Raw genomic sequence first — 12,952 nt, 5'->3', positions numbered from 1 at the left:
GGCAGCAAAGGAGATGGGATTTTTGTATCACCAGGGGCCCGGTGAAGGGTACAACGAATGGCCAGCTGCCCCCTGTCTCCCCTGACGCGCACCCCAGTGCTAGGCTGGTGACCCAGTCGGAGCAGGGACACTGGGCTCGGGCACTTTCTTGCAAAGTTTTTCATATTATGACACGTTTTCTTGTCTCTAGCTCTGTCACAGATCTCTGACCTCACTTCCCCCGCATGTGCTCTTTAACACTGCAAGCCAAGGTAGCCTGAGATGCAGTGAGACAGCAATTATCCACCTCAGACGATGCTGATACATGTGAGTGGACCTCTTTGGCTGCATGGGCTGAAGTGCACTAAGGTAATCACTTCTTGCTTTGCCTTGTCATTTTGCAATAATTGCAATTTCACTCTAATTAGGCCTTTTCAGTCCCTTGCCCTTTAACTGTGCAGTCGGTGGGAGTCTGAGATCTGCAGGGCAAAGTGAACATCTGTATAGAGGCTCTTGTTACCAGAGCAGTTAACCAGACAGATGTTACGATGCCCTCTGTATGTTCAGTGTGTGAACCCGAGAGGTTTGTATAGAAGGAGAGAGTAAGAGGACATTAGCAGAAGCAAGCTGTTCCTCCTGACATACTCACCCCAAGTTGCGTCTGCGCCTTGTCACCTTGGAAACTTGGTCTCAGCTCAGCTTGGCAAGCCTTAAATCACTCTCCACTCTTGCAGACTTGTGGCTGGTGCTGTGAATATGGCTCCATTCGATCAGCCCCCCTCTCCTGCTGCATTGTCTCACACTGTGGTCGAGAGCAGCCTTCTTTTCTCAGGGTACGGAGGAGCTTTGCGGGGCTCCTTCACTTTCTTTGTGTTTTCAGAGAGTCTGTGATGTGGGTAAGGTGGAGGCTTGCGACCTCTGTGGCCTTGTGCCGCAGCGCATACGTGTGACGGTCCCGCTGAGGATGCTCGCCTCTCCGTGTTAGCGGCGAACCCGGTTTCAGTCTCTGAGTCGGTGGGTGGGCAGCTGGCAGACGGCAGCAGGTTGGACGATGGAGAGAGCGGCCCAGCAGATGGGAGATCGCTTTGTGTGGTCTGATAAGACCCCACTTTGGTCTGGATGATGACAGACGGGCTAAGAGCAGGGGGTGGGTTAGCCTTTGAAGACAGGGGAGAAGGAGGTGAGATGGAGATGATCCTGATGGAGGAGGTAGCCCCAGGGGAGTGAGGCTGAGAACCAGAGCTACTGGGGAGATGGAAGTTTACCGTTAGAGGGGAAAGACCAGGAGTTGGAGGCCGAGCAGGGAGGCTTCTTTGGGGGGAGCGAGTGTGGTCGTGGGTCGTGAGGTTACTGGGGTATGGCAGCTTCCCACCATGTTTGGGTGAGGCCCCAACACTACCGGTGAGGTGAAGAGTCCAACTCCTCTCTGATAAAAGTCCAGAGGTTAGCGGGCGCAGCTGCACATTGGGTGGAGACTGGCTCCTGCTATGATGCTCTCCCCTTAGGGTGCCAGATAAATACCCAGTTTCTGGCTGGTTTGCAGGCTCTGACAGCCTCTGATGTGTGAAGCCCACAGTTGTTTCACTGGAGCTCGAGCCTGAACTGTAGCTGCTGTCGCTGGGAGGTTTGGTGCTTTCTCTTCCAGTTCCCTCCTCCTCCTCATTCAGATCAATGGTTGATGTTAGATGGTCAATCTGCTGCACCACCTAGAAAATACATGATTGACAGATAAAGATAGAGTCAGTAAGTGAAGTCTTCCTCCAGTTTCTGTGATTGAAAAATGTCTTCTATAGTTTTTGTTTGCTTTGGGTTTTGGTGCCACTGCTCCAAGAAAGAGGATGCAGGACCTGATGGCGAGGTTCCCCTTTAGAGAAACACATATTAGCAGACTGATCAAAGGTTGCACACACAGAGTAAAACACTGAGCTTTTTGGGAGTTGCCACTCTGCTTGGCTGCTGGTCCAGCTCTGTGTGCTGAATGAAAAGAGAGGCGATAGATTGAGAACAGAGCTCTCCATTGTTTCCTTATACAGATCGGTTCACCTCTGGCAGTGAGTAACAGCCTGTGAAAACAGATGATGTCATGGTGATGTCATCAGAGTAATCTTAGACTAAACTCAAAGAGTTTTTGAGCTTTGTCAGAAAGCCTCTGTTACCGGGCAGAGAGGGTTTAATCAAAGACACCACGAGCTGCATTTTCACTTTAACGCTATCAGTGTAGCACCATCCTCTGTTTAACCTGTCTCTTGTGAGTCACTCGTTTTATAAAAGTGCTGCAATACATAATTTATTATAGAGATAATAACACACTAGAAAAATAACACTTGCATCTCCAAATTGCTGCTTTTTCTTCTCCATAAATTCTGCATAATTGACCACCGAGAGTCAAACTCCTAAAGCAAATCTCTCGATAGCAGCACAAATTTGAGTGCAGCTGGAAACAGTTAATATTTGGCATTATGTATGATAGATATTTTAACAAATCACACTTAACAACTATTGGCTTAAATTTGATCATTTCCTCAGTTAGCTGACAAGAGGAAATATTCTTTGCCTGGACAGCAGCGCTGAAGCGAAGGGAAGAAGGGGAAAGATTCATAATTCCACAAAGATCTGAATTTCAGCTGGGAAACTGTGTTTAAATGCTTATCAGCTTGATCCCCTAATCCACCAGGATGTGAAACGCTAACGCCGCCGTTTCTGCTTCCTCAGGAATTAAGAGGTAAATAGCAGCCAGTACGTCTCATATACACGTCATTATTTTATCATCAGCAAGTTTGAGCACCTCTATAAATATGCACATATAGCACCTCTATATGTGTCGAACACAATGCTCCAATCTTTCCGGAAGCAGAGGTCAGACTGTGCAATGCTCAGAGAAACTGCAAAGAACCCAAGAGCTACTTCTCAGAGCCTGCAGGCCTCAGCTAGCATGTTACCACAAAACTCCGGGAACAAATTTCTTTGGACAGACAAAACCAAAGTGGAGATGTTTGACCATGGTGCACCAACCCCTCTACCATCTGTCAGCACGGTGGTGGCAGGGTGATGATTTTGGTTTTGCAGATCTGGGCACCTTGCAGTCATTGAGTCCACTGTGAACTCCTCCGTATACCAAAGTATTCTTGAGTAAATGTGAGGCCATCTGTCCGACAGCTACAGCTTGGCTGAAATCGAATCACACGAGGGGCCAGTGATCCCAAGCGCAGCGTCAAATCTGCCACAGACCTCAGATCTCATCCAAAATTGAGACACTGGCAGGAGCTTAACAGAGCTGTACAAAGATGAATTCCTGCAAACCTCAAATAAATGTTTCATAACATACAGAACTAAGTTAAAGCAGCGCAGCTCAGGCTGGTAAAACAAATCAGATTTGTCCTGCCAGTTTAGTAAAAATCAGACGAGGCACACGCGCACGTATCCAAGTGCGTGCAGAGCATCCACACACACAACCCACACAACAAGACTAGAAGAAACAGCCACACACACAGCCATACATAGATGGAAGAGATTGGAGGAAATTACTCTGGGGAAAATGCTTGACCCATCACGCCACCTGCTCAATGTGCACGGATAAATCCTCGGTCCGTGCTGGATTGTTTTGTTCGCCGTGTTCAATATCCTTGCTGATGTCAGTGGATGACCTGATTTGTCTCTCTGTCTTTTTTTAATGCTGGAGCTGTTTGAGCGAGGCATTTCATATTGCTTTGAAGTACAGCGTGTATATGCACATCCAGTGACTCTGGGCAGGTGCTGCTCGTTAATGTCAGAAATCAGATGAGATAAAAGTGCAGAGGACCCTGGTTTTCATGTGCTTCCCCCAAGGGTGTTTGTTAGAAGCAGTGTGGGGGGGTTGACCCTGCAGGTCCTCCTGATGAGTACCGAGAGACGTTTGTTGTGGAGCGCCGGTATTTAAGTTGCGTTTAGCTCTTTAAGTTCAATTCTGTTGTTGTTTCTCTTGAAGTTCTGAGTCATAGTTCAGTTTTTTGATCTATCAAAGCGCCTCAGCAGAGGATCGCTATCATATTCAAGTGCAAGCCCACTTTTGTGATGTCTTTTCCTCCTCCAGTGTGTGAGAGAGATCTTTAGTGTAATATTTGTTTAGCTTCAGACAAAGGCCTCCACTAATTTCTTTTCGTAGCCGTGATGAATATTAAACAAAGCTGAGGTTTGCTGCTCATGCAGCGGAATAAAAAACACGGCTTTGGAATAAATATGCGACCAGTCTTCTCTGGTACCTTATCTCCCTTTTCATCTGTTGTCTCTGTTGTGGAAAATTTGGGACTTTTCTATTTCAGTGTCTGCTTACTCGCCCCCCTCTTTCCCTTCTTTGTGTGTGCAGTCGTTGGGGTTTTATTAATAAAGCTCACAGCCAGGATGATGAGGTTACTACCTCGGGTTTAGCTGTGACCCCACAGAGGCAGATCAAATGGCAAGAGGCAAGATTTATGTGTCACTTTTACTGTGTGAGGCAGAGAAACTCAGACATAAATGGATTATAAAAAGCGTCGGACGCAATCCAGCTGTGCCTGGAGCACATCTGTCCATAAGAAGAGCGAGTGGAGGGAGAGATCCTTCATCTCAACAACCTCTGAACGCATCAGGCAAATGGGGCATGACTAGTGTCTCATTCACCTTTATGAAAATGTGCACACGACTCGAGCTGAAGCGTGCAGACAGACGACAGAGGAAATTTGGGAAATTTTGGTGCTGCATTCATGCAAGCTGTGCTGCTGACTGTTTAATGCATGGCAAATTCTTGCTGAGGACGTGCATTTGGAGACCGGCTTGTTATTCGTCAGTGCACAGGCCCTCGAGCATGAACACTTTCAGAAAATGAATGTGAAAGGACGCAGTAACTTTTCTGTCCTGTTTTGTTTGGATTTCTCACTTCTCAGTCGCTCGAGTGAAATGTGATGATTGAGAGGGTGACGTGGCTGAATCTGACACTGAAAAAGCTTTCATCTCATTTTTTTAGTCATAGTCGAGAAAAATATGTCATGTTACCTCTTTCATTTCCTGATGAACATCCCTCAGGGCTTTGAGAACCTGCTCCAGGTTGACCACCACCCGTTTAATTTGGTTTCGCACCACCTTCCTCCTGCAGCCGGCCTCTTTCCTCTGTGACTCCCCTTCGCTCTTTGGTCTGTGCTGGACCCACGTCTGGTTCTGAGCCAGGAAAGCGGTGCGCTCTGAGCTCGGTCTGGGTTTCTCGGGGCCTTGTAGAGTTGTCGTACTGCTGAGCCCCCCGTGAGGAACCTCGGTGGAGAAGATAACTCCGTTTAGATCCTCCACAGGTGGCTCCCGCAGCGCTGTCAGGTCTCGTTGGCTCTGGGAGCTCCTGCTGTGTTTACTGGTGTAGCTGAAGTTGGAGCTGAATCCATGCTGCCTCTCTATTAGTCCCTGAGTGTCATAGTTCAGCCAGCTGGATGAACGGTGGTCTCTCTGACGGTGGGTGGTGTGGCTGGCGCAGTCCCACACCTTCCCCTCTTTGCCCTCCATACACATAACAACAGGCACGTTAAAGTTTGGCTCCTCAGAGAGCAGCGCAGCAACAGGAGCAGCAGGAGGTCCAAGCAGTGGCCCGTATTTCTTCACTGAGTTGCTACTGCTGTCACTCTGCGACTGATGGGGGCTCAGGTGGCTGCTGTGCTTCCTAACAAAGGTGTGGTTGCCCTGAGCAGCGGAGGAGCTGTTGGCTGGTCCCTGCGGCCCCTCCCCTGGGCTGGTCTGTGCGTTGCGGTCTGTGCCAAGCTCTTTAGTCCGGTTCCACCTGGCAGGACTGTCTTCCCTCTGCTTCCCCAGGCTCCCTGGCAGGATGTGGTGCCCCCTCAGCGCAACTGGCAGCATCCTCGCCTTCCCCACCCCATTGCACCGAAGTTCAGCCTTTTTTCCACGGCCCTTCCCCTGGATGGAGAAAAAGCCGATTCCCTTGGCTCTCTCCAGCGGGGTCAGGTTGTTTCGGGTCTCTGAGTTGGATTTGTACGGTCCGTTGAGCCCCAGGTCGCTGCTCTGGTGAGGCTTCAAGCTATTGCGCAGCCACGGGATGAAGTGAGGGGTGTGGGACTTGAAGCCTTTCTGCTCCCCAGGCGCCGGAGCCCTGCTGTCAGAGAACATGGTGATGGATGTTTTCCGGCAGCCTGGCAGAATGAAGACGAAGTAAAAGGGGAACGGGAGGACTCCTGAGACACTGAGAGCTTCCTCCTCTTCTTCCACGAATCTCCTCCTACCTTTGCCATTAACGGGCTTTATCCGCTCTGATGTTCAGTCTCGTCTCCCCCTTCCCTCTCCCCTCTCTTACTCCGTCTCCAAAACTTTTATCTGCTTTTTCCCTCCTCGGCTCTCACCCCACTCCCCTTTTTCCTGGCGAAGCCTGCTTCTGATTGTATCGCCCTTCTTCTTTTCCCTCAGTTTCAGCTTCCCCTCCCACTCTTCTCTCCGCTGTAGTGCTCTTGAGCCCCTCGCCCCCTCGCTGGGCCAGCCGTGGAGATGCCGAGGGCCTCTCTCTCCCTCTGTCGTCTCTCTCTGCCTGCCTGCATCTCACTGGCTCAGTGGCAGTGGAGGCTTCCTGTCTCTACATCTCTCTCTCTCTCTCCCTTCCTGTCTCTCTCCCCCCCGCACTGCGCTGCACTGCCTCCTCTCCTCGCTCTTTCTTCCTCCCACTCCCTCTCACTGCTCTAACTCCCTTTCTCTGTTTCCCTCTTCTCTCCTCATCTGTGTCTCCTCTCCCTGCTGCTCTCATCTGAGAACCTCCGATCGTCCTCGTCTTTACAACTCTCGTCTCTTTCCCTCCTCTCTCCGTGTCACTATTTTTCTCCCCTTGCCCCACCTCCAATTTGCCAGGGAGAGCAGCCGAAGTTCAATCAAGACGCCAGTGTTATTAATCCCCCTTTAGTGAATGTGTGCCCACGTGATTCCCCCTGCCTCCGTTCTCATCTGATTACTCCTTCCTCGGCTCAGCCCTTCACAATTAAATGCTGCTTAGGACACCAGAGGGGGTTTAAAGGAAAAGAGGAGGATAACAGCAGAAAGGGATGAAGCAGGAATAGTAGGAGGCGGGGGGGTAGGGGGGGCACATAATTGCGACCTTCAAGATCTGAGATCAGCAGCGGTTTGACAGAAACTATAAGCTGCCTGGCTACAAACAACAGCCTGCCTGTGGCTCGGCTCTCCCCAGCTTATTGTAACTGTCAGCAAACAGTGTCACGTTACATCCCAGTTGTTTTCTTGTTTTTATTTTCTACCACACATCCAACTTCCATTTGTTCCAATTACGCAGAGACAGCTGCTATTTTCGGGTTTCTCATTTACATTCCAGTTCTTGGCTGTCTGGATTAGATTTCTTGTGTCTGACAAGCTCAGAAAAATGCCTCCTAGGTGCCTTTTCACTCAGCTGTGGCTGCATAGATGCGTCCCTCCCTCACTGGCAGCAGCCAAAATGAAAAGATGGCAGCAGAGCCACACAAAAGCCCTGACAAGTCTGCTGTCACTCAACAGCGAAACACTCAAAGCATCTGTCATTCTGTTAGTCAGCATTGCAATATACTCCTCCGGTAGTGCCCTGCTGAAACATGACTTCATTCGCTGACATATTTTACTATACAGGTACATGATGGGAGTGAAAATAGAGTCGCGGGCTCGGCGTAATCTGCAGGCTAAGAAGATTCCTGCCTGCATGTCGACAGACGGCTGTCGGCCTCTGATGGCCATTAGCCGGGATAAAAAAAACAAAACAATAAAGCGTGCGAGCGATAGAGCCGCCGTTATTGACCTTACAGCTTCTTACTGCTCACGACATCCTGCTGCACGCAACCGAGTCCTGCTCCGCTTAACAGCTGGAGATTGCATTTTTATTGCACTGGATTTCACTGTGACACAAATGGTTAATCAGTCAGCTTTATTTGCGAACAACAAGTAATTTAAAGTGCTGTAAAGATTGATCAGAAGCACAGAGACAAACACTCACCAGCCAGTTTAGGTACGTTGGACCCTCTTTTGCCTTCGGAGGTGCCTTAACTCTTCAAAGCAAAGGTTGCTGCAGAGTTGTAGGCTCTGCATTCACCACATCCCAAAGGTGCTATATTGCTCTATTGGGTGTCACACAAAAGGCCCGGGGGCCACAATCGTCCCAGAAAAGACTCCAATCTGGCCCCCTGGGTGGCTTTGGAAAATATGAAGGGGAGCATACATTTTTGGACCTTTAACTGTATTTTTATGTGTTTTACAGCTTTTCCCACAGCCGTTCATACTACACCAAAGCAGTTCATTTAAAACTTTATGTTTTATTAATACAGTCAGGACAGGGCAAATGAAAGCACTTTTTTCTGTAATTATACACATTTCTCATGTAGAAAAACTGACACGTGCTGTTGAAATTGCACTTCTTTATCTTATATTAACACATCTCAGTGATTGAATGTGTAGTTGACCATCTTTACACTGACAGAAAGTGGAGTTTCACTCGTCCAGCCCACTTGAGATTAGAGTGGGCTTTATGTGTCCCTGGATGAGTGAAATGACTTTGACATCCCTGCTCTGTTCGACTGAGATCTGGTAGCTGTGGAGGACATTCGAGCGCCATGAAATTCACTATTGCATTATCCTGCTGAAAGCGCCCATCAGAAGATGGGTACGCTGTGATCACGAAGGGCTGGACAACAATAATACTCTGCTACTTTTCTGCTTGATACCAAGTGGCCCAAAGTGTGCCAAGAAAGTATCCCCAACACTATTACACCACCACTGGCAGCCTGAACTGCTGATACAAGGCAGGATGGATCCATGCTTTCATGTTGTTTACACCAAATTTTTCCCACCCAAATCCAAGGATTGCAGTGGAAACGGAGACTCGTCTTGTTCTGTCATGTACGAACTGTAGCCTCAGTTTCCTGCTGCATTCAGAGCTGCTTCTCTGCATAACTTGGCTGTAACAAGTGTTTTTTTAGCCATCCTATCAGCTCGAATCAGTCTGGCCAGTCTCTTTTGACCTCTGACATCAACAAGGCATCTTCACCCAGAGAACTGCCGCTCACTGGAAATTTTCTTTCTCAGATCGCACTCTGTGAACTCTACAGATGGTTGTGCAGGAAAATCCCAGCAGATCAACAGTTTCTGAAATACTCAGTCTGGCACCAACAACCAGTCGCTTAAAACACTAAATTCTTGACCGTGTCTACATGTCTAAACGCACCATGTTATTAACTTATTAACGAGCAGTTGAGGAGGTGATGTGGCTGGTAGGTGCTGGGACTGGTTCACCGAATGAATTCGTCAGCACCACTCGCGCTCAGATGACCGCAGATAATATTTCACAGTTTATTGTGCGATGATTTAAACCTATGAAAACGAGCATGACATTTCTGGGGTTTCATGTTACATGAAGTTTGCACTAGACAGTGATGAAGTGCAGAGCAGTTTACTATTGCACATTCATTCCAATAAACTCTCTGAGTGGGTTTCTGTGTGTGTTAACCCTTTAAAGCCAGTCGGTGCAGGCACGCTCTGTTTTGCGTAACTATTTTTAAATCCCAGTAGCTCTGCAACCACGTAAGCTAGCGCAAAAATTTTTTTTGCATATGAAACCGGAGGAGTTGTACTTACATCTGATGCCATCAGCTTGTCCTCGGTCACGGTTTCCTTCCACATAAAGCTTTGCAAAAACTGCATAAAAAGCACTTGCAGGAACAAAAACATAATATTCCAGAAACACGCTTTACCGATCTGATCAGCTGTTCAAAACACTTCCTACGTTGGAATAGACGTCAGCGCGAACTTTTGCATTTCCGCCATTACCTGCCCGAAACCGGAAGTGACGTCATTTTCGCGGAAATGTAGTCTTTTTTGCGATCAGGGCCTCAGGGCCTATACTGCTCTTTTTAAAAGTTATCTTTGACTTTATGACTTTCTGTGTCGTTTCTGGGATTCTTAGGACTCATATTGCACTGCTGGAAATAGTTTATTTTGATGCATATGCTGCTTTTTTGCAAATTTGCATTATAATATTTATTTTCATTTTTCCTGCAGTGTATAAAAATTGGTGTATTTCAAAAATAAAACTATGAAGACACTCAAAATAAATTTCCTGTGGTGGGAAACTATTTTGTGCAACTTTTTTGTATTTACAGTTTTGAGGGATAAGACTCTTAAATTTCTCTAACTACAAATATATGTTAAAAAATCAAAAACGATTTTCAATTTTTTTGTAGTTTATTGCACTTTTTTGCAATTTATGTAATTACTATGCACTTAATGAATACATATTATTAAAATCTGGGCTATAATGGTTGTATTGATGTATAGCAACTTGAAATGCTCCCAAAAATGGCTCCACAGCATGTAAAAATATAATATAAGCTCTGGCGGACTTGGTTCTATGGTAGGTCTTAAAGGGTTAAAGACCTTGAATTCAGGCCTCTTCAAGGTCTCAGCTTTCCTCCAATCAACCACCCACTTTGTGAGGTCCATAAATAACATGGCAGCCAAACACACAATCATCGCTCATTTTAAAGTCAATGCAGAATAAGCAGCTGTCACAGTTGCTGTCCATTTCAGGCTCGCTGGACAGCCTCTCGAGCGCGGTTGCCTTTATTCTCCCCATTATATTAATCCGCTGAATATGTGTCTGAGTGATTGAAGGACAAAAACAAAAAGGGAACGTTGTCCTTTTTTAAACAGGAGGCCTTTTTGTCACCATCGTACAGGCAGTCAGAGCATATGGTCTCCTTGTAACCTTGTCTACTGCCTCCTGCAGCGCTCCCTCACTTGTTTTGAGTCCTGCAGCAGTCCGACTGCCCATCGAGAAGCAGCAGAGCGTGTGCGCACGGATACTTCAGCCTCCTGCATGTGTGTTTGCTAAACTTTACTGCCCCTGCACATACACCAGTGTCCTGGATGATTATTTTTTATACACACACACACTCACAGAGAGGGAGAGAGCACCAAGGAAACCTTACATAACTTGGTGGAAAAGATGGATGTAAAAGCAGTTCTTTGAAAGTCAAAGGCCCCCATGTCTGTCAAAATTTCCTGTGCAAAATGGCTTTTAGTCACAGTGTGAATGCCTCGGGGCACTTGGGAACTTTCTATAGCCACCTGGACAGCGGAAACGTGAAGTCTGGGGAGGATTAAACCTGTTCGCATGACTGTATTTGGTTCTGCATTCACACAAAGTGAAAATGAAAAGTTTCTCGAGAACACAATGTTCTTCTTTTTTTGCAGTATTAAATATGGAAGTGAGCAGATGCTGTCTTCCCTGAAGTGTCCAGTGTCGCGCTGGTGATAATCCTAAGGGGTTCCTCTTAGACTTCTGTGTGCGCATGCTCGTGTGTGTGTGTGCGTGTTTAACAGTGTCTTTCCCGTCCTCTCATGTATATTTTTGTGTTGTTTGCTTTTGGATTCCCCTCCACTGTGCTTTTCATCCTTGAACAACACGTCAGTCAGGTGCTCTCTGAGGACTAGAGCGAGAAAGGAAGAGATAGACGTGGGGACACCAAGAGAGGCAAAGAAAAGAGGCGGCAGACACGGGGAGAGGGAGGGGAAAAAGGCGAGTTTTGAAAGACTTCTAACTTCCAAGCTGACTGTCATAGTTGTGCTTGCCAGAGGGGAGAGCACCTTTAAGCATACTGGATGAGTAACGATGTGGAGGGACTACAAAAGCAAAGTAATACATAATAAGCAGCACTCGCTCGGCTCTGCTCTGCCAGCTAACCTACATGAGATTGGTGGCGAGAAAAAAATTGCAAGTGCTCAAAAGGTCAGCAAAGGCCTCGCGTAAAAGAGGCTCCTCTTTTACGAGCGTGCGCGCACTGTAATAAGATTAAGAAAGCGTGGAAGCAGTTGTTACAGTGGGATGTTGGCCTTGAGACGAAAAAGCCCCACAGATAATGTTGTGTCCAAATCAAAACACGACAAACTATCTTATCTGCCGTCCGTAAGCTCTGCTGCGGGGACAACAAACCTGCAGCAAACACACGTTTCCTCCGCTGGTTTTCTTTAAAATGACACAATAAATGCTATCATCGTAGAAATAGGCCGTTGATTCATTTTGCAGTTTTTTCTTCAGTGCCACTAATCCTTTGACTCCAGGCCCAGTCCCTTTCTCACTCATTAGGCCTGAAAGGCATTTTATTCTGGCATGGATGATAAAAGAAAATCTAAAAATACGGCCGTGTTGTTGTACGAGGGCAGAGCGTTGCCTGTTGTTTGAACACAATGCCCTTTGGTTTGTTTTGTTGCACCACCCACAACTCAAACATTAGGGTGTTTGTGCCCGCATTGACATGCGGCCAGGTTTTCGCAGTCTTGTGCCAAAACTAACTGCCTGTATCCTTGCAGGGATGGACCGTGGAAATGCTGCTCGGTTCGTCCTTCCTCGCGTTTGTACGCAGCCGAGCAGGGAAATCATCCCTTTTGTCATTTTTGATCGCAGAGAGAAGTGCGACGCCACAGCATCTCAGCTCAGCTGCGTTTAGTTCGGGTGCGAGTCTATAGCGCAAATCACAACTCGGTAATCTGGGCTCGAACACGAGCAGAAAGAGTAATGGTTCCTCTGTATGCCTCGTCGTTTCGGCTCCCTTCTTAGGATGCAGGCCGGCTCCTTTGTAGTCACTTCATTATGTAAAAATGATAATTATGCCCCAATGGAAGCCTCACCAAAATGTATCAGAGCCCTCATTCACATCCGCTGATAATCACGTCGTGACTGTCATTTGGAAATTTTCATTTTCAGAAAGTGTTTAAGCGAGACTCCCACACTGCAAATGAGAAAATAAGCAAACTTAAATTCCCTCACACCTCCTTCCCCCCGGAGACACTTTTACCTCTCAGGCAGCAACAGAAATTAATCATTTAAAGGGGCCGCACACCTCAAAATCACATTTACATATTTTCATCCTGGCCTGTAGCCTCACACGTGCATCGACATCATTTGGTGTGAGTTTCCCAGTTTTTCAGACATCAGAAACAGAGACGGCAG

General features: G+C 47.3%; 1 protein-coding gene across 2 annotated transcripts; it reads right to left on the bottom strand.

Moving 5' to 3' along the window:
- Positions 1-671: 671 nt before the first annotated feature.
- LOC146607167 (uncharacterized) lies at positions 672-6,180 on the bottom strand. 2 transcript variants are annotated; one of them, XM_085348535.1, is made up of 3 exons: positions 5,693-6,180; positions 4,987-5,635; positions 672-1,685 (listed from the first exon to the last, which is right to left on the bottom strand). In XM_085348535.1, exons 1-3 carry the CDS (start codon positions 6,094-6,096, stop codon positions 777-779), a joined length of 1,962 nt encoding a protein of 653 aa, XP_085204661.1. In that variant the 5' UTR covers positions 6,097-6,180; the 3' UTR covers positions 672-776. The 2 variants fall into 2 exon arrangements, with proteins under 2 accessions (XP_085204661.1, XP_085204660.1); XM_085348534.1 differs by having other exon boundaries at positions 4,987-6,180.
- Between the last annotated feature and the right edge of the window lie 6,772 nt (positions 6,181-12,952).

The sequence above is a fragment of the Diplotaxodon limnothrissa genome, linkage group LG23 (assembly GCF_057381915.1).
Source record: "Diplotaxodon limnothrissa isolate DT_005_m linkage group LG23, D_limnothrissa_male_GT1.1, whole genome shotgun sequence".
Lineage (NCBI taxonomy): Eukaryota > Metazoa > Chordata > Actinopteri > Cichliformes > Cichlidae > Diplotaxodon > Diplotaxodon limnothrissa.
The sequence above is the reverse complement of the archived record's forward strand: the minus strand, read 5'-3'. Positions and strand labels throughout refer to the sequence as shown.

Excerpts from the sequence above, each read along its gene's own strand:
- LOC146607167 (XM_085348534.1), bottom strand. The coding sequence starts at position 6,096 with ATGTTCTCTGACAGCAGGGCTCCGGCGCCTGGGGAGCAGAAAGGCTTC. Across the intron at positions 1,686-4,986 it reads TTCATCAGGAAATGAAAGAG|GTGGTGCAGCAGATTGACCA; the intron begins GTAACATGACAT and ends TGTATTTTCTAG.